Source organism: Aythya ferina (genome assembly GCF_964211825.1).
Source record: "Aythya ferina genome assembly, chromosome: 4".
NCBI classification, from domain to species: Eukaryota; Metazoa; Chordata; class Aves; order Anseriformes; family Anatidae; genus Aythya; species Aythya ferina.
The window spans coordinates 21,312,996-21,334,893 of NC_140300.1; the positions used below are offsets into that span (position 1 = coordinate 21,312,996).

The following is a 21,898-nucleotide window of genomic DNA, read 5'->3' on the forward strand; positions in this document are numbered from 1 at the left end:
ATATTAATCCTTATGTGGATAATATAGGAATATTCTGTTTTCTTAGAACACAAAGTACTATTTTTTTCCTGAAATATAGCTTTCTTTTTTCCATTTTGTCATTGCTAGCCTACTAGAAAGATAACATTCTGACATTAGAAGATGATAACTGAAATAATTTTAAACTATTTTTTTAACAGCATTGATAACTAAAATAGCACGGATGCACTCATGCTTTTACTGGCTATGCTCAGAACATAGGTTCACCTAGATGCTTTTCTGCCTGTTAGAGCCTTTACTCAGATGCCATCTTATCACTGGATGAATTCTTCAGTTTTGTCTTTGCTGCATGAAGTAAACAACTGTTCATTGCATGCAACCATTTGTGCTGTCAGGACCGCTTGATTTAACTGTATCATGCTGTGCAGATTTTGTATACTTAGCTGTTGGCTAAGACTACACCAGGTACTGACTTTCAAAGAATTTTTAAGTGTAAAACTGTCATCTTACTCATTTTTTGGGTAATGGAAATGTTACTGGAGTTTAATATCTTTTTAGATAGACAAGTGTAATGTATCAGTTTCAAACATCTTGAAAAAACAGAAATTAGCGTAACCTTCAATATGTCTCATGCAAGCGTTCCTTAAGTCTGGATAGGAAAAGTTTGATACAAGACATTGTTTATGTTATTGCTAAGTGATGGTGTTAAAAATACCGAGCTTTCCTCGTAGGTGATATTGCATGTGCTTTTACATAAAGACCTTGCATACTCTTAGAGGAAACCATTTTCTTTCAGAAACCAAAGGTGATCAATAAAGATGGATTAATATGACTGAAAATCCCATTCTGACTCATATTAAGGAGTTAAGATGCATTGTAATACTTTATAAATCAATCTGTTAAAATTGACCGGAGCCAGCAGTCCCTTCAGGCTACTGTGTGGCCATGCTTACATAAGGCTGAAGAGATTAAGTCTGCCTTTAATTGACTTGTGAAGCCAAGACCTATAAAACTTTAACATTGTACACTTAGCAGTTTGTTTTAATGGTCTGTGAATTGCATTGTTATTGTAGATTACCTTGCCTAAACCACACTTTTGCTGTCTGTAAAGGAAGTTGGAAGACAAATCTTGGTGAGCTTCCTATTCTAGCCTCCTCTTTCCCTTTCAAAAATTACATCTGAAAGAAATGAGCAGCAATTAATACACAGAAAGCGGTTACCTGGTTAGGAGAAAGTACTGACACCAGCAGATGGTTCTGTTTACAGCCTCACACTGATCAGTTACTGGAGAAGTAGATAGCAAGAACAGAGGCAGAATACAATCTGGTTCTATAACAGATAGGCTTGCCCGTTAGTGATGCCTGGCTATGAGACTTAAAATGTACTCTACCAGCTCATCTGGCCCAGTGTAGTAGGTACAAAACTGCAAATGTTGAGGATGCCGCTCAAGTGCTTATTGGTACAATAATGTTTGTTGTCAGTTTGTAAGCTCTTTATAATTCTACTTGCTTTTTACTTACTAATAAGTAATGAGATGGTATAGTGAAAGACAGACATGATATCCTCAACATCTCAATCCAGAATGCTCAGCTTAAATCCCTCACCCATTGCTTTTATGTAAAAGTTAATATTTTGTCTTGTGCTTTTCCCCCAGTCCAGCTTGGTTTTCCCAGGCATCTGCCTTAAGGATGTGAAGGTAATGTGTGCCTGCATGTTTTTCACATGTAGCCACCTGCATTCAAAATAACTACTTGTAAGTGTGTATGTGTATGTATTTGTGTGTGTACACATATGCACCCACGGTATGTAAATACTTATGCTCCATTAAGAGTTTTGAAGTCTTTGAGGATTATTCCAAACTACAGAATATGACAGGAAAAACATAGCAAAATGCTCATCTTCAGAAAATTCATTTTGAATAAAGTTGCAAATAGATTTAGATATATGTCTGTCTATGCATGCTTACTGTTAAGGTATGATAATGTGACTTCCTACTGTCACATTCTACTGATCAGTGATTTTTTTTTTAAATTGAAAATGGAAATATATAAGTCCAATTTATAAATACATTGTTTTTGTCCTCTTGAATATAAGAGCCTTGGAAATTAACTTCTCTTTCTGTATGTTTGTTCTCTAGAGAGTTATTTTTCTGCTACTATATAAAACTAATTTTGCTAACTTTTATAAACAATATAAAAAACTTGCTTGTTTCTTAACATAGCAGGTGGCATGGTTTGAAACTGGTTTGGAAACAAAAAGAGTAAAATAGAAGAAAAGATACATTTTATAATTTTTAAATTGTTTTGAAATGCTTGGCCTCATTTCAGATGATAATCTTATTTTTCATTGTTTCTTTGCTGTTAGAAACTTGCAAAATGGCCTTAAGTCAAGGAACTTCTGTGTATTATGATCTGAAAGGAGATGGAAGAATTCAAATGAGTTTAATCACTGTAGGGGAAAAATCATCTTCTTTCCTCCTTTGATTTTTCTTCTTACAACATATGCAACAGATGGCAAGATTTAACAAATAAAACTATGATGTATATGTTGACTTTTTATGAATTAGTTATGCCTGATTATTGCTCAATTTCCATGTAATTGTGCTCTAGTTAAGGTCTTCTAATGCCTATGCAAGCACAATTTATCAGTGGATGTTGCTTAATGTGGATGGGGACACTTACCTAGAGTGAATCTCCTGGGCTGTTCTGATGGTGCAATGATACTTGCATAGCAGGCAACTTATGCTTTCACTGACCTTGGCATTTTTGTAGAGATAACTCTGCTTCCACGAGAGTGAAGTTGGTATTAAACAATGTCTTGAATCCATTAGGAATGACTATGCTTGCCTTAGCCATCTGGAATGTGTATTTGTTTGTACATGTTTTACTAGCCTAGTACAAGAAAACAGAAATTAGAGCAGAGCCCTTTCCATTGTAGGCTACTTTTTGTCTCTTCCCACATACAATATTTTCAGCTACTGATGAGTTCTGTTAGTTGTCTGTGATATTATTCTGAGATTCTGGTTCTGCTCATTCTTTGTTGTTGTTTTTCACTGGGTTCTGAAAGTTTCAACCATATTTTAAGGTCATATACTGAACTGTGTTCTATTTCTTGGGCAGTTTCTATTCAAATCACTCCCTAGCCCTCTGGTTCAGTGAGAAAATTTGAAAAAAACAGGTGCAGTTCAACAGCACCTAGCAATGCAGTAACATTTTGTCAGTAGGAATGCTGTACATTGTGTGAGGGGCAGGATTTGCTCTGTCAGTATGCTTCATATGCCCTCCTGGTTAACTGACATGGGAAATGCAGAAGCTTCTTTCTCTGAAACTGACTCTACCACAGGCTATTAGCCTCAGAAAGTAAAGAGGATCCCTAGACATGGCTATTACTTCATAGTGGTTACTTTGACATGATCGAATTTGAAAACTAATTTAAAGTAAGAATCATGGTATGCATTTAAAAAAAATACTAAAAGGAGGAAGATTTTTTTTTATCAGTCATTCTGGTATTTGGGAAATTTGAGTGTGTTTTAAAGTCACTTGAGACCTAATTATTACAAAAACACCTTTTCTGCATCAGTTTTTCTGATATGAGTATAATCTTCTAAGTGATGAGGTCTTTCCTAGCCTTTCCTACTACTTTCAAACTACATGAATGATATAAGATGGTGGGAGTTAGATAAAGCTTCAAGGTGTTCATTAAAATGTTGCATTTTCAGAAGTAGAAGGTAAATATTTAATGCCAGTAGAAGTGCAAAACCAGACTGACTAGCTACCAAATTAGTTATCCTGAAAAAAAATACTCAATATGCAGCACCTTCAATAAATGTTAGTAAAAGAGTAAAAATGGAAACCTATCTTGAGAGTTAATTTGCAATGCCAGAAATGGTTTGTGCCCTACTATATATGTGGTTGGATAGAAAGTTGAAGAACTTGTGGATTTAATGGTCTTCCAGTCACATTTTAACAGAACAGTGAATGGAAGAAGCCTATTTCATTTTCTGCTGGCTTCTACTGTATGACTATATCCCATACCTTTCCTCTTCAACACTGTAACTGAATTGTTATCAATTCAAAAGCATACTATATTTTAGATATAACTAGGATATACTAACAACTATTTGTAATAAAATCATTCATTGGGAAGGATGAGAACATATTTATTTTCCATAAACTGTTTTCCAGATATGGATAGCCTCCTACTGTCAATGCATTCTTGCACTGCATAGACAGAATGAGTTGAGATACATAGCCTGTATGGTACATACAGCTTGTACTCTGTTTCCAGAATGGAGAGAGTACTGTAACGCTGAACGTATTGAGAAAATTTGTATATGTAGTATGGGAAATACTAGTCTTTACTACTTCCTTTTAGCCTCATGTGCAGTGGAGGATTCTTAGAAGTGGCAATCATTCCAGTGTAAAATTCCAAAAGCATATGGTTAATATTTAATACCAACAAAGTAAGGAAAATAGGATTAAAGCCATCAGGTAGCATCTAAGTTTCAATTTAGTTTATTGTGAAAATTCAGTGGGTTTTTTTGTTTGTTTGTTTGTTTTGTTCTGGTAGTGAAAATGTGATAGAGGTTAAATGAGCTTAGTATATAGACAAATCATGGAAAAATAGAACTGGTTTAGAAGATCAGCTTTAGCAACTTTCATAATTAGATTTTATCATAAGTGTATTTGATTTTGATATGGGAAATTACACGTAGTCACGCAAGCTTTTTTTTCTCAAGGTGATTCAAAATAAAAAAGCTACAACTTATTAGATATTTTCTTTGCTTTTTTCTTCCTTGCAAAGGTTATTCTCCCAATCATGGCTAATTATCTCCATTCTTACATCCTCACCCTCACTCTAGCTAAACTGAGAAGAGAGGGGAGCTGCTGCTCCACTAGGCTATAACAGTATTCCTTAGTTGGGGCAGCAGTTCCAGATGAATTTGCATTGGCCTTCGTTCTGTACAAGCTTCTGGATCAGCATATCATCTGTGGATTTACTAGGATACTGGAGTCTTTACCTTACCAGAGAAAACATAGCAGTTGCTCAAATGCATAAACCACTGCTTTGTATTGTTCTATCTGGATCTAGTTTCATCCATGGAGGCAAGATACTGTTCACCCTATATATTTGTGGTTCTGCAAAAGGTACAATTTTTGTTTAAGGCTTTTATTTTTTTATTATTTATTTTTAATTAGAAGAAAACTCTTCACCTTATTCTGGCGTGTTATCATTTTCAATTACCTGCCAGATAACATTGTACAAGTATGAATTGACACTACCTACAGCATCTTTATACTGTTAAGTCAAAAGAGTATTGTTTGCAGAGCTAGCAGCTTCATAAAACACATTGCCATTAGAAGTCTTTGAGATACTAAAGAAAGTTGTCTCCAACAGCTTCATTTACAAGATCAACCTGATGTTATATAGCTTTCAATAAATCCTATAAAAACATTTATATAGAGAGGAAAAGTTTCTTGAAATATACTACTTTTACCTATTCCAAGCACTTATCTTACATATGCAATAGCACAGCAGAAAAATGCTTGGGAATAGTTCTGCTGATTCCAATTATTTATGGCTCAGCATCAGTGACTTGGAAGCTAATTTGTTCAATAATGAACTCTCTCTGTTGCTGAAATAGATAACAAAATGGTATTACAATATTCAAGAGCAGCTACTTGTTTCAGTGTTTGAGGAAGTTGCTGTGAATAGTAGTTGTCTCCAACGTTATTTAGACTGATGAATATTAAATATGGCTTGATCTTAGAGCAGTGGAACACAAGATCTGACAGGTTAAAATGCATTCCACACAGTTGAAGACTAATGGAGGTTAGGGGGTTTGTGTGCTGCAATTTTCTTCACAACTGTAATGTAGTAGTCAAGCTGCAAATAGTATGACTCTTAAAACAAACTGCTTGTGTGAGTAATATTGGAATAGCACACAAACAAGCCTAGGAAACACCCTTTTTTCTTTGTGTAGCTAAGCACTGAGCAAAAGGTTGTGGACAGACCCATTCAAGTTCTTAATGAAATATTATTTAAAAAGATAAAATCTATCATTCTTTATTGTTAAATATTTTTTTCCCTCAGAGAAGAAAATTAGTAGCACGCTTGTCTTTGTGAAGATCTCTGTAGTAAACTTAGTGCTGCTGTAATTTCACACTTTAATAACTTACTTTCTTCTGTATCTTTTAATAAATATAACTGATGTTCACATGTATTTTAGAAAAAGAATCTAAAGCTTATGTTACAGTTACAAAGGTTCAAGCTATAGCCTATTGCTGTGAGCCTATTGCCTATCTTAAAGTCAATTCTTTATTTGTGGGTGGATTATCCAGTCTGTAGAGTAACTGTGCTGCAGAGGCAGTGACATAGAGCTGTTCTTGTTTTACAAGGTTGATTAGGTCAGGTTAAGTATTGAACAAATGCAGACATCCTGCTCTCAATATCAAATCAAGTCAGTATGTTCTTAGTGCTTTAGCATGCCATGAGAACTGAGCTAATAAAATCTGCAAACCTGCAAATTTGCTTGATTAATCTTAGCCATTTGATGGTTGTACCTGATGATCTTTAAGGTCTTTTCCTACCAAATGATTTTAAGATTCTTTGATTTCTACTGAATAACATAATTTAGGTCTATTTTGATAGAGTGCACAAACACTTGAATGCTTTTACCGGAGTCTCTCCAGTTATATCTAATCTAAATCTTTGTTTTTGAGATGAAAATGCTAAAGGCAAGTGGGTTTTATGCAAAAGCTTTTGGTTTTCTTTCCTTCTGTGTTGCTAATCCTTTTCCATACTCTCAGGTATATTCAAGTTCTTTAGTACCCAATTAATGATGTTGTGATGTGGTAGTTGTTATTGCTGATGTTTGTATGTTGAATTTAAATGTCCATATATAACCATGTCGACAAGTTGTCTTTAAATGTTACACTTTGGGAATAATAAAGGGAAAGGGGAGATACTCTGTATTTAGGAGCATTTATTTAGGAGCATGTATTTGAACATGATATACAGAAGGACTATGACGTAGAAACATTTGAGATAACTTATCAATTAATCATCTCAGACCACAATGCAATGTATAACATAGACGCATAAGAATGAGTTCTGCAACAACAGTCAGTCAGTTATTGAACTAAGTAAGAAATTCAAAAGAGATTAATGAGACTTTAATCTCAAACTCCTACAGGAGCCTGAATGCCTGAGCTACAAGAAGCAAATGCTTCTGTTAAGAGCTGCAGGTATAGTCCCTTTTCAGGATGTTAAGCTCTGTCAGTATTAGAGTTCCTTCTCACAACAAAACACAGCTAAAATCATGTTGTAATTTTTAGTAGTTGAAGTGTTGTGCTATAGCTGTGTGGGTTTCTGGGCATTGGCAATGTAGACTCTTTATGTGCAAGGTAAATAGTGTCTCATATTTCCACAATGCTTGTTTGTCTACCAAGGTCTCTATGCAAGTAAAGGGTTTTCAGGTTAGTGAAGACCATAGTCCTGAAAATGCCATTGTAAATAAAAATTCCCAGTGCACCTCAGAAATTGCATGCAAGGATATAAGCAATTGTGGTATACATGACTGCATATGGTATGCTATTTCTGTTCATATATGTAAGAAAATAAGTGGTGGACATGGAAATACCAAGGATTATCTTTTTTACTCTTTCTCTTAGATCCCTTTAAAATCAGAAATCTTTTCTGTAATTCATAAAAATCATGTAATCTTCAACAGTTGTTTTCTTGGCTCCTAAATGAAAGTTGAATCATCGATGTGTAAAAATCAACAACTCTTTCATCTTGACTATGTAGTGCTTAGTCTTACCATGCTAACATTTGTGAGTAGAATTTTCTCTTGTTCATCCAGGTGTGCCAAAAAATGTGTTTGGAAAAATTGTGTTCTTTAGTAGTTGCGTTACAAATAAGGGGAATGGCAATGCTTTGTAATGAAGAAGTGTGTGTTTCATTTAACATATTTCTTTAGAACGGAACTTCAATGCCAACTGTGAAAATAGCACTGAACAAGCAAGGTGTTTTTTTTTTTCTGGAAGTTGTGTTGTCACGGTACCTTACTAATATAAATTCTGTTTTGAATCCAGTACTGCCCATAGTCACAGAAATTAAATTGTCAGGGTTTTCTCAGTATGGAACTAGATTTAGATCTCTGTTGAACTGGTTCCAGAAATGCAGCTTGAAGTGACAAAATTTTAACAAGATTTGTGCCTACAGAAGTTCTTGGAAAAAAGATTTTTCCAAGATTTTCACAGGAAAATTTCTTTAGGAGTAGCTAGCTAATGTTTTGGGAGTTTCTGCTTCAGTACTGCTAGTTTCTTTAGAGATAACTAAGCACTTGCTTTCTGAAAATTGTTTTTCCTCATGCACTGTAATACAGATATCTCTTTGGATAAAACTTGGAGAATGGTATGCTCTGCGTATTTAATGGTGAGGGTATCATTCTTTTAGGGAAAAAAAAAAATCTAAAAACTCTGACTGGGTTACATTTCTTTCCAGAGATTTTCCTATCAATGTTGTTATTTAGAATAGATTATAAGTTACCTATAGACCAATAGCTTCAAAGCTGCAAAAGCAATTTTTAGGTAGGAAAGAAGTATCTCAGAAAATATTGAACAACAGTGCCTCTAAGAGGATTCACATGCAATAGTTTTCCCCCAAAATGCATAGGCACTGGGAGCAAACGCTTTATTTACTATGCAGTGTCCCTTTGTCCTATTCATTCAGGTCAGAAATGCACGAGATTTTTTGACTAATAACCTACAAAATCATCTCCTTTGCCAATAGCAGTGGTAGATTCAGGGGAAAAAAAATGTGCTTCTGTTTATTTGGGAGGATGTTCATTAATCAGTCTGGCTATTGCAAAGACCTTTAAATAATGGAAGTGACCAGAATACAAAACTGTGAGTACCTTTGCCATGGTGTACCAGTGTACTGATACCAAAATATTTCTCAGAATTTCTTCCCCTACTTCCGGATTTCTGTTTCATTAATTGAAGGAGCACAGTCATGCTTACTGTGTCAAAATCCAGTCACTACCAATTACGTAGTTGCAAATCCTAACTCAGTAAGTGAATATCAAACTATTTTGATAGTTTGATAGTATCCCACTGTAGGCACACAATCCTTTCATGTAGAGAATCAAGAGAATGATTCTGAGAGACTTGTGCTGACGAAATTTGCTATTAACCTGGCAGCAGCTGTGTTACTAAAATGCAAGTAACAGAAGAGCCTGAAAGCATTAATTTACGTTCATGTTTGCTTATATGCTATCAGTTGTACATACACATTGGGGAGAAAAAAGAAAAAGAAAAAAAACAACAACAACAATCAACAAAGAACCAAAACCACCATAAAACCTACTGAAATATTTTTTTTTTTGCAAATGTTACATAGTATGTATGCTTGTGCACCATGTATCATATAATTTGAGAATTAATAACTTTAAAAATCTCAACCTGCATGTACTTTTGTAATTCAGTAACTGAGCAAATCCACAACATTAAAGAATGTGCTTAAGACACAAAACCTTCAAGAGGAGAGTTGTTAAAAGTTTGCGTTTTCTCACCCCAGTTTATCTAAAGCGTTTCTGTTAAATGAGTGCATGGATATCTAACACTTAATATGCAAAGCAACGGCACTGCTTTTTGTGGAATAAGGTTTGGTTGTCTGTGGTGGTGGTGTGTAGCCCATCAGAATATTAAGAAAAAAACAAACAAACAAAAATGAGAAGAAAACTAATGTGAAAGATGATTGTGTGTTACCTCTGTCAGAACAACTGTTTTTCTAATCATCAGAACCCCTTCCACGGGGGAAAAAGACTATCAGCTTTATAAATATCCATGCTTTGAGTTACTTGGGTAAAATCCCAAGACTTGGCTTTTAAAGTTGTTCTTTTTCCTCCTATATGGTTTCAATTTAGCTTATGAAATGCAAGACCAGAAAGCTTGATAAAGTGAATGCTATTTCTTGTTAATTGCAACATGATTGATTATTTATCTGCTTTTGGCATGACAAAGAATGATTGTATCTCTACTGCTCTGTTGTTAGCATGATAACACCATTGCTAGCTTTATTAAAGAAGTTGTCTGACAAAGAACAAGTCCTCTTTAGTAAAGAATGTTGGATGAATAGTAAGAGCAAACAAGATGCACATTTCATGGGGAGATAATCAGTATCATTTTGTGCTAGGAGTTTAGTGAGACAGTCACTTTTTCTTTTCCCCTTTGAAAGTGAAAGCTATGGAAAGATTTTTTTTTATTATTTTTTTTAGTGGTTTTGACCAGGGAAAATAGATACACAGTACAAATATAACTATAGCTTTTAGAAGAAAAAAAACAATTATGTGCTTCTTGCATATCTTGAGGGTCTGTGTATTGATTGCAGTTGTGATGGAATGTGATAACGAAATGGGACTATTTTCTTTATATTATCATCCACAGACTATGAATTACCTCTAGCTGCAAACTACCAATTACTAACCTTGAGATTAAAGGCCTTTTAAAAAGTATAAGAACTTTGTTTCTCATGTACCATAGTAGTACTAATCAAAAAATCCCTTAAAGCTATTTCCCAGTGTGTTTTATGGAAAGTAAATATTGGTAAAAGGTGTATTATGAATGAAGATATAAATAAACCAATACCTGTAGTAGAGCAGTTTGCTGTTGAACAGAGTATAGATGTTGCCTTCCTCCACAGACATGTAACTCTCACTCCTTGGTTGTTAAAGCTGGACATTCCAAATTAGCACCTTTTTTTTTTTTTTTTTTTTTCATACTTTTGCTTTATGCTGTCTCTAATGAAGCAAAAAGACACCTATGTTTTACCTTTTCCTTTCTAATGAACTATTGTTTTTCACATCTCCTTATTCTGTTGGTGAAGCTCCTTATCTCTCTTTCATCATTTTCCTCAATTTCATATTGCTAAAGACAGTGTTTGACACTGTAAAGACATTCTGGTCTTTAATTTTCAGTCAAAGTAGTTTTACTGGTGAAATTCACCTGTTTTTTTTGTTTGTTTTTTGTTTTTTGTTTTTTTTTTTTTTATTTTATTTTTCCAGTGTTCATGGCATTTACTTTTATCAGTTTGACTCTGAAGACACCTTACAGATGTTCCTGTCTTGATTTGGCTATATCAAGCCAGATTTTCAAAGATACTTGTGTGTCAATATAAGTGGGCATCTGGAAACAGATCTACAAAGTGTATATCATATAATGCAAAAACTTGTTGGGAGCTTGATGTCTGTAGGACTTCCTTTCATTCTTTATGCCTCTCTCCATGCAGTTATATGTGGTTATATGCTTGAGAGAAAGACTCGCAGGAGGCAGCATTCTAAGTAAAACTGCCTGTTAGTCAGAAGGAAATAACTGAAATATTATGAAGATGTCCCTTAGCTAAGGATTCACCGTCTGAAAGCCTTTCCTGGAGTTAAATACCTAAGCCTCATCTTTCAGTCATGAACAGGCAAGAGGACACATTTTCCTCCCCACTGCACCCAACCCCCTTACACACACACACATCAAATTGTTATATCATGTGAATTCCTCTCTGCTCCTCTCTGTCAAACTCCTTTTGTCCACATTAAAAACTGGTGATTGGAGTACTTGGAAAAGCAAGATGAGGGTTTCAGTGGCTGGTTTAGATCACATAAGTAAGCTGAACTAGGTCTGAGGTTTCAGAAAAGCATTTTGAGTACATATCTACATAGATAAGTGACTAAGTGGTTTTCTGAGTTTGGATCTGTTTGATAAAGTGTGCCTGGATCTTTTATCTGATTGTCTTTTGAAGTTCCTGATTTCCTACATTTTTATGACATCAATGTATTCAACTTGCTTTGGAGAAAATATATTTTAATTAAATAACAGAACATCTTCCCAAACTATCTGTGTCTTGGCCATGGACATATGATTTTTTCTACAAAACTGTTGCTACTACAGAATCACAGAATGGTTATGGTAGGAAGGGACCTCTGGAGGTAATTTGGTCAACCACCCCCTGCTCAAACAGGGATATCTAAAGTGGGTTGTCCAAGACCATGGCCAGGCAGATTTTTAAAGATCTCCAAGGAGGGAGACTCCACAACACCTCTGGGCAACCTATTTCAGTGCTCTGTCACCTGTACAGTAAAAAGGTGCTTCCTGATGGTCAGACAAAACCTCCTGTGTTCCAGTTTGTGCCCATTGCCTCTTGTCCTGGCACTGAGCACCACTGAAAAGACCATGTCTCCATCTTCTTTGCACCCTCCCCTTAAGTATTTATAGACCTTGATAAGATTCCCCCTGAGCTTGCTCTTCTTCAGGCTGAGCAGTCCCAGCTCTTAGCCTTTCCTCACAGGAGAGATGTTCCAGTCCCTTGAGTGTTCTCAAAGAAGCAGATCCTGGACTTGAAAAAGGGACTGGAGCAGTCTTATTCTTCTGCAATTAAAGTATATATAGGCAAAATCTGAAATTCTGAGGTAACTTATTGATTTTTTTGTTTACAATTTATGGACAGATTAATAGAAATCTTGAGTCACTCTTGAAAGTGTCATCAATACTTGTCATTGTCAATGATATCATCAAAGAGTTGTGATATCCTAGTATGTGATTATATTCCATATTAACACAGGAAAAGGTGGGTTTGATATCTTGGGGAGAAGCCCTAGTTGATAAGTTAATTTTGAAGTTTGTAATTTCTAAGTGACAATTTAAGAGGTGGGAAGGTCTAGCCATTTTTCATGTACTTGAAATCACTGAGGTACAACCTCAAAATTATTATTATTATTTTGTTGTTGTTCTGAATCTTCAAGGTTTATTATCAAGTACGTGAGATACACCTAATATGTCAGGTAGATGTGTTATTGTTTGGAGGTACATCCACAGGCTGTATAAATGGCCAACAGCAATCTCATGAAGCTCAAGAAAGTGAAATAACAAATCTTGTACCTGGGGAGGAACAACAACATGCATGAGGACAGACTGGGGGCCCACCAGCTGGAAAGCAGCTTGGCAGAGAAGACTGAGGATCCTGGTAGACAAAGTTGAATAGGAGCCAGCAGTACGCCCTTGTGGTGAAAGCCAACAGCCTCCTGGGCTGTTAGGCTGAGCTTTGTCAGCAGGCTGAGGGTGGTAATCCTTCTTCTTTACTCAGCATACACATGTGGAGTATGGTGCCCAGGTCTGGACCTGTAACCTGTGTTGCACAGGTGCCATGTATGTGCTGGAGTGTAGACAAGGACAGCAGAGATGATGAACGGGTTGGAGCATCTGTCATAAAACAAGAGGCTGAGAGAGCTGAGAATGTTCAGTCTGGAGACAAGGTGGCTCAGGAAAATGCTATCAAGCTGCATGAATACCTGATTAGAAAAAGTAAATAGGACAGATTGACTCTTGATAGGATACTGCGAAAAAACAAGAGGCAGTGGGCACAACTGAAACTCATGAAATCCCACTTAAACACAAAAACTGTTTTATTGTGAGAGTGGTCAAACACTGAAACATGTTGCATAAGGATTGTGGAGCCTCTGCCCTTAGAGATATTTAAAAACTTGACTGGATGTGACCCTGAGCAATGTGCAGCAGGTGACCCTGCTCTGAGCCAGGTGGGTTGGACTAGATGACCTCCAGAGGTGTCTTCCTACCTCAGCAATTCTGTGAATGTATGTACTGTAATTGCTGCCTGGACTAAGAACATTCTTTAAACTGCAAAAAATGTGTGTTGGCTGAAAGGTATCTTTGCTGAGAGTGGATGTGAATGGAGCTCAAGCCTGTCTTAGAGGTCCTTCTGACTTGCAGCTTCAAACTGAGAGCCAAAAAATAGCATTTAAATGTGGACAGTTAGAGCATTGAGGTACAATTTATATGGATGTGGGCATTTTCGTGGTGTCAGCTTAGTGCTTATCGTGACCACTGCCTTGTTGTATCGTCCTAGATGGCATTAACTTTCATTCTGTTTTGTGCATTTTTTGTTGACTTCTGCTTTAATTGTGAGTTCTGCAGACTTAATAAATTATTATTATTATTATTATTTGTTTGTGTAATGCCATTTCAGCATTCAGCATTTTCAGACCTCAATTTTCTGGTCCTATTTGTGTTCCCATTATGTAGATGATCATAAGTATGTTGAGAACTCTTTTGCTTTTGTATATAATTATAGGGCCACTTGTGTAGAAGGTGTGTAAAATTTTGTACATATAACTGTCAATTTGGGGGTGTTTAGAAGATCATTTTATCCTGAAGAGATTCTGTGCTTCTGTAAGTGCTATACTACAAACCATGCCTATGTTACAAACTTACTACAAGACTTCCTTGGTCTATGATGTTAAATTCTCTCTGTCTTGTAGACAGGGGTAGTGTTTCTTAGTCTGTGTAGACATAAATCTGTACAATCTTGCCATTCTAGCAAAGGAAATGAAAAAGCTCCAGCATAAGAAAAATATGAGGATTGGAAACTTCAGAGATTCTGACCAGTTTGCTCTGCATGTTTCTGTAAAATTTAAAATACTAGTTTGTTTCCAAATGACTCCTACCAACATAAAGACAGTAGTAGCAAGGAGAATGTCACTACCAATATTTTTCTTAGTAAAGAGAAACAAAACCACCCAAGCCAGCAACAACAAAACAAAGCAAGTCAAACAACAGAAAAAGTCAATTAAGTTTGTTTCATTGCAGCTAATGGTATCAATCTTGAGTACTCAAAATCCTGCACTTCTATAATGTAGAAACCAATGACGTGCTTCTGTAATAACTCACTGTGTATTTCTTTTCCCTGTGCTCTGATGCATCTAAGATCTCATACATGTACAGACAAACACACAGAAACTCAAACCAATAATAGAAGCACAATTGCAAAACATGCTGGAACATGCATACAATTGCAACAGTAACTTGGCATGCCTGTCTTGTAATTATCTAATTCCTGCTTCTTCAGCAGTTAAGTCAATTCATCAGTATCACCCCCCTAGTGTGAGATTGACAGCTTCAAGACCCATGTGCAAAGCCAGAGTGTTTGCTTCTGTTACCAGGATTGGTGTTTAGGGCTTTTACTTTTTGTTCACTGCCTCAGGCTTTCAGGCTGCACTCAGACCCTTTTGCTTACTGCATTGAGACTGCTGCTGAATAAGTTGTCATGTCTAGATAGCAACCTTTTGGGTTGTATGCAATTGTGAGAAACTGTATCTTTGAAAACATTTCCATATTCACAATTGATAGGTCTGATTTTTTTTTCCCTATGCACAGCTCCCTGAGCAAGATGTAGGTAAACTTTCCAGTAGTGGATACGTACTTTTGACTAGTGTGAGTACATGCAGTGTTCATGTACATGGAATTTTTGGCAAACTTTTTTCTAACCCAGGATAAAAATAGGAAAGAAAAAAGAAAAAGAACCTATTTAAGATTTCCGTGTCGATACTACTGTTTCACAATAAGGGATTTATGACTATTCCTCAGGCTTGATGCCAGTAAGAATCTTTCCATGTCAGTGGACTTCAAGACTAATTTGCTATGATTATCAGGGAATTACTTTGTCAGACTTCCTGTTTACTCTTGCAAAGGCAGACTTGTTAATTCCAACTCATTTACTTTATATGGAATGAAAGGTGAATTCAACAAAAGTGGTCATAAGCCTCAAGCTTTTACTAGTAACAGTTGATGTGGGTTGTATACAACGTATGTATAGGATAAAACATCACAACTGTGCTTTAGAAATGTCAGAATGCTTAATTCATCAAACAAGAGCATTCTTGCACTTCAGCAAAGAAGATGCATGTAGCCAAGTGCACACTGAGCTTTTCAGCCAAAAGATACAACAGAAACATTAAATCAGAAGGTTGTCTTAACAAGGTATCTTCCAGAGACATTAGTGCAAAAGGACAGAGTGCTCCCTTAGAATTCTGAAGACATTGGTACGCAGGAAGGACAACCAAGTGCACGATGTGTATTTCAATCTGAAGATTAAAAAAGAGTGTTTATAAAAGAGAAAAAATATGAAAACTTTTAAAAGAGCGGATTAAATCCCTGCCATGTTTCAAATTACAGCTGACATGAGAAACTCAAGTTGAAATAGAAAAGGGCTATTATTTATTTATTTATTTATTTATTTATTGAGCCGGCTGGACTTATTCATCTAACTAGCCCATTTCTTTAAAATGATGATACTGTGTAATAACTGTATCCAGTATCATCTAATTAGCACTTTCTGATATTTTATAATAAATATTTTTCCAAAAATTACTTAACTTTTAAAAACTGAACATGTATCTCAGTTACATTTCATCAAAATATACACAATAGCATGTATTACATATATATGTTGTTTGATCTAGAATGTTTATTTTGAACTTCAAAGCTATTTAGAACTTCAGTGGGCAATTGCTTGCTTCAAATACTGAGACACAAGGTTGAAAAAAGAGGGGCAAGAATGTTCAATTTATTGCTTACTAAACTCATTCAAAAACTATTATATTGGTGGTACATTTCCATATACAAAGATGGATAAACAGAGATCCGTGTTTTGTAATTGGATTAGTAATCACTTCTGTTGACAAATCAATTATGTGTTTGAGCTTTAGCACATAAATTAAGGAAGCTTTTAATTTAGATGTTTAATTCTAATGCATATTAAAAGCTGTAAATAAAAACGAGATTTTAAAATTAAACTGAAATATTGGTTATGGGCCAAATTTTTATTTTTCTGGTTATTGCATTCTTCAAAAGTATGTTTACAATCATGAGCACCATGAAATATTTTTATTGAAACCTTAAAGGCATCATATTAATTCATCTTTGTTCTGTTTAGCTAGGGTTAAAACCATCTGAAGTTTGTGTTAACAAAGAATACATATTTAAGTAAACAAATTGTTTCATCCTTACTGTTCATTGTTGTTTATTTTAAAAATCTCTTTGTTTCTAAGCTGTCATGTATTACATGCTGTGAGGGAGGGCGGGGAGAAAGCACATACTAGTCTTCATTCTGAAGCAAATGGTGCTAAACCAGTTGTTATGTTAGGGATAAATTGAGAGAATGTAGGGAGAAGGTCAGAAAGGTGATATTGGTAGTTTTTCAACGTGAAATCCTTGACAGATGGTTTAAAACAGCTAATTAAAATGGCTGATAAACCACCATATACGTCCAATGACGGAGGTTTCACAACCTGTCTGGTAGTGTCTTTCAGTATTTGACAACACTCATTGTCAATTTATTTTTTCCCAAATATCTAATTGAAATTTTCCCCTGCTGCAGTTAATTACCCTTTCCTTGTTGTCTTTTCTCTGTGCATCTTCAAGAAGAGTCTAGCTTGTGTTCTTCTGTGTTCTCTTTTTAGGTAGTTGGCTGCAACAAGCCTTGGTCTACTGCAACTGTCCTTGGTCTTCTATTTTTAAGAATAAACATAGTCTTTAAGCCTCTTGTATCACATGACCCAGTCCAATAAACCTTTTGGTGCCTCACACGGAATCTTCTAGGTTGGAAGAGACCTCCAAGATCACTTAGTCCAACTTCTGACCTAACACAAACAAGTCCACCACTAAACCACATCACTAAGCTCTACATCTAAACGTCTTTTAAAGACCTCCAGGGATGGTGACTCAACCATTTCCCTGGGCAGCCCATTCCAATGCCTAACAACCCTTTCAGTAAAGAAGTTTTTCCTAATATCCAACCTAAGCCTCCCCTGGCGCGACTTTAGTCCATTCCTCCTCATCCTATCAGCTGGCACGTGGGAGAATAGACCAACCCCCACCTCTTTCTAACTAACAGGATGAAAACTAGAGACACACAATTTCTTCCAACATGCTAAAGTGTAGGGAAGTATCAGTTCTCTTACCCCGCTGCTGATGCTTTTAGTACTACAGCCCAGTATGTGTTTGGCCTTCTTTGCCACAAGGATATACCGCTGCTCCTGCTCAACATGTCCAGCACATCATTTTTTTATAAAACGATCTGCATATGTCTTACAAATACAATGGGAAGAAGATTAATATTCTATTTTAAGGAAAAGTGGAGTTCTATAGCTTACAGCAACTGTTAGCATTACTATATGTGGATGGAAAATTTCTGTACTGTTGAAGACACCATGATTGGGAAATGTAATTGAAGTAGTAAAAAGATCAGGAAAAGTACTAGAAGTATAAACAAAAGAGTGCAAAGAATGTTTTATGGTGGGAGAAATAGAGACCAGGAAAAGACAGAGAAAAGGATGTTGACAGCTACAGACACTTGAATTGTAGAGATTATCAGGCATCTTTATGTAGTTGTATACTATATTAATTATCTTCTACCATTAGGTGGTAGTATACTAGCAAATATACTAAGAATAATTAAAATTAATACATTTATTTTAGAAATGTTATATAAAATATAAAGTTGTTTACATTTTTCCCTTTTATATATTGATTTTTATTTATTATGCTATTAGTAATACCACCCATATCAGTGCTTTACTATATTCTCAGTATCCTTTTTAGTACGAAAAAAATGTTCTAGCAACTGATGGACTAGAAAAATATTATATGGTGTTTTAGTAAACTCAAAGTGATCTAAAAAAATACAGTACACGTGAGTATTTGTGGGCTAGTTGTACCATGAGCAGTGTCAGTGTAATCAAGTCCTGAAGATCAGAAGCATTCAAATTTTTAAAACAAACAAAAAACAAACAAAACATCAGGAAGTGGAAGAGTGCACTTTCAATAAATGATTCTTTGTATCATAGGAAAATCTCTAGAAAAGCATTATAAATCACTAGCTTATATTGTATGTCCACTACCACAATCTTCATGTAGTCTACTAACGTTTTCTTTATAACATAGCTTAAATTAGAGGTCTGAATAAATTGCTTTCTATTTTGCTGAAATTGAGGTGGTAAGGAATACTCTTTGTTACTCCTTGAAAATATTCAACTAAGACAAATTGAATGTCACAAAAATACTATATTTAGAGATCACCTAGTAAAGACTTCTACATTAGAGTAGAATTGGCATACCTACTGCAGTAATACTTTTTGTCTTTTGGTTTAGTCTTTTTTACCTTTGACTTCAGACTAGATGCAATCATTTGATTATAGTATTTTTTGTGAGCTCTCCATTCTTTATCCCACATCCATAAAATGTTGTAGATTTGGGCTGAGGGTAGAGTTGTTTATATTTTGCTTTTCTCTCTTTTATTAGTTGTCATCCATTGTACCACAGTTCTTTAGATGTTTCAGTTATGTAGGAACAAGGTGCATTTGCAGTGTTATTTCAGTGGCTCAGTTGTATTTATCATCTCAGCTCTGTGCACAAGTCATCTATTTTTAACTTCAGAAGCACTTTTCTTGATTTGTCATAATGTAGCTTTCTATTCTGTCTGCCTGCTTTTATATATTTCCAGACTGCTAGTGCGGTTTTATATCTGAGTAGAATTAGCGGATGTTCTGGAACACCATGGCTTGGTTTGACTTGCGTGATTATTAGTGCTTTGGTGGTGAATCAAATTCCCTGTAGCAATGTACCCATCTTGTTTCATGTTATGAATCAGAATATGCTGCTTATTTTGGTGTAATTTTTTTTTTTTTTCTTTTTCTCTCTCTCCCCCCCCCCCCCCCCCAGAAGTTTATGCCTTTTGTTCATTTGTTTGCTTCATCAGTTCAGTTGTTTGTCATGTGCAGGATCGTATGTTGCATGTTCTCATTCTTGAGAAGGTTTTAGGAGTCTTCGCTTAACTCAAAATCTTGAACTTTTTTTCATAGTTTGAATCTGAGATGTGTAGCTGAAATGATGCTGATGAAGCTGAAATAAAGCACTACGCTCAGGTAGTACAGTGATAAGGGGTACTGGATTTAAACTAAAAGAGGGTAGGTTTAGATTAGATGTGAGGAAGAAATTCTTCACTCAGAGGGTGGTGAGGCACTGGCACAGATTGCCCAGAAAAGCTGTGGATGCCCCATCCCTGGCACTGACAAAGGACAGGTTGGATGAGGCTTTGGGCAACCTGGTTTAGCTGGAGGTGTCCCTGCCCATGGCAGGAGAGTGGAAGTAAAGTGCTTCCAACTCAATAATTCTGAGATGTCTTTGTTACAGTATAGAAATCCACCTTTTAAGATGTTTCTATTATGAGGAACTCAGCTGCCTCATGTTCATTGTGTTTATCTTGAAACGGTAAAAATCCAGCTTTCAACCTCTGTAAGGGAGGAGTCAGGGAACAGCAAACTTCTCAGACTATATACTGGCTTTATGTATTAAGTGTATAAAGTACAGCTCCAAAGAAAATGTATAATAAAAACAGAACTGCCAGACTAGATTTAGAACTCTAATTGAAAATGATAATCTTGTCATGTTGCCCATTTGGGGAAAAAAGTAAGAAAAAGCATACCAGTTTTATTGGACGCATGCTACTAAATGTGTCTGATGGAATGGAAAAAGAAATAGTCAAAGAATTTGTTAAAAACTATTAAGTTAGTTACTATTAAGTAACTATCCTGAAGTTTTGAACTGGAATGAATGTAGTATTTGTTTCAAGATAACGTAAATTAGTTTTGAAATTAAAGAGTTATTTCAGATTATGTTCAGAGCACACTTGTATTTCTATTCTATACAAACAGTTCTGTTCCCAGAATTTGACATAGTTGATATGGTATTTTCTGTCTTATCTCATCTGGTCCATATCCTGCCTTGAAAATCCTTAGCTAGTTGTAATTCCTCAAACAACTCTAGCATCAGTATAGAATCAGAGAATGTCCTCAGTTGGAAGGGACCCACAAAGATGATTGAGGCCAACTCCTGTCTCTGAACAGGACCACCCAAAAATCTGAAAGCAATGTCCAAATGCTTCTTGAACTATGGCAGGCTTGGTGCTGTGACCACTTCCTTGTGGAGCTTGCTCCAGTGCCCAATGACCCTCTCAGTGAAGAACTTTCTTCCTAAATTCTAGCTGGAAGCTCCCCTCTAGCTGTAGTATATGTGACAGTTTCATTAATATTCATTAAAAAAAAAATACATGTATTACTACTCTCTAATTTATACTCTGTCATTTAGTCTCTTTATGGTATCTCAAAAGTATAACTGTGCTTTGAAAAGCCTACTTATTTTTTAGTTTGTTTAATAAAGTTTTGGTTTTCAGCTTTGCTTTAAAAACATTCCCCCTCTCTTAGCTCACAGTCTAAACCTCTCTACACAAAATCTAGAATTACCTGCAAGAAGCATTTTGCAACACATTAAATGATTCCTTTAGTCAAAGTACACTGAGTACTGATTCACAGCATATCTCACATTCTATAGTGTCTTGTTTCACTTTTTACTTTCAAAAGAAAATTTTCTGTAGACCACATGCCAGACTCAAATTTTGGTTAACTGCACAATGTCTTCTGTACATAATTTTATTTAACTGACCTGTGCTACTTTCTTCTTCTTTATTTTTTTCTTTTTTTTTTTTTTTTTTTTTTTAAATAAAATTTATTGTATAACTATTATTTAAGGATTTTAAATGTTGCTCCTATGTGCAGCCTTGCCCCACATAGGAAAGTTAAATTGTGCTCATGCAACAGTAATAGACTTTTCTGATCAATTGTATTCCCCCTGGAATTTTATTGTGAACTGTGTCCTTTGAAGGATGGTTATGGTTAGGCAATCTGGAAATTAATATCTAGCTTGCTGCAGGCTGTTTGAATGTTAAGCAGTATTTTGATAGAAAGTGTGCAACAAATCTTTTTCAGGAGTTTTTCTTGTGTGGTTCTTATTTTAAAGAAAAAAATGAAAACAATCATGATCTACAAACTTTTTATTTTCATTATCATATTTAAGCTAGTTAATTTTTTCTGTTTGTCTTCAAATTAAAATGATCTTTTTTTATAAAAGCAGAATCCACGGAATGATAAACTGTGCAATGCAAATTGAGTTAAAATTGTAAAAAGGCATTGTGTGAAACAAATAAGGTTGTACAATTTTATACGAATGCATTTTGC

The 21,898-nt window shown here is 35.4% G+C and overlaps 1 protein-coding gene across 9 annotated transcripts in view; it reads left to right on the forward strand.

The window, feature by feature from the left end:
* The window catches only part of PCDH7 (protocadherin 7), a 294,429-nt gene that overhangs the window by 201,029 nt on the left and 71,502 nt on the right, over nucleotides 1-21,898 (forward strand). The window contains exons 4-5 of one of the 9 annotated variants that reach the window (XM_084517357.1): nucleotides 1,634-1,675; nucleotides 2,344-2,381. The exons of 7 other annotated variants lie outside the window; for them this stretch is intronic. In XM_084517357.1, coding sequence (XP_084373483.1) covers nucleotides 1,634-1,665 — 32 coding nt within the window. In that variant the 3' untranslated portion in view covers nucleotides 1,666-1,675; nucleotides 2,344-2,381. Of the gene's footprint in view, nucleotides 1-1,633; nucleotides 1,676-2,343; nucleotides 2,382-21,898 lie in introns of those variants that run through there. One more of the 9 variants, XM_084517356.1, reaches the window with a different exon arrangement.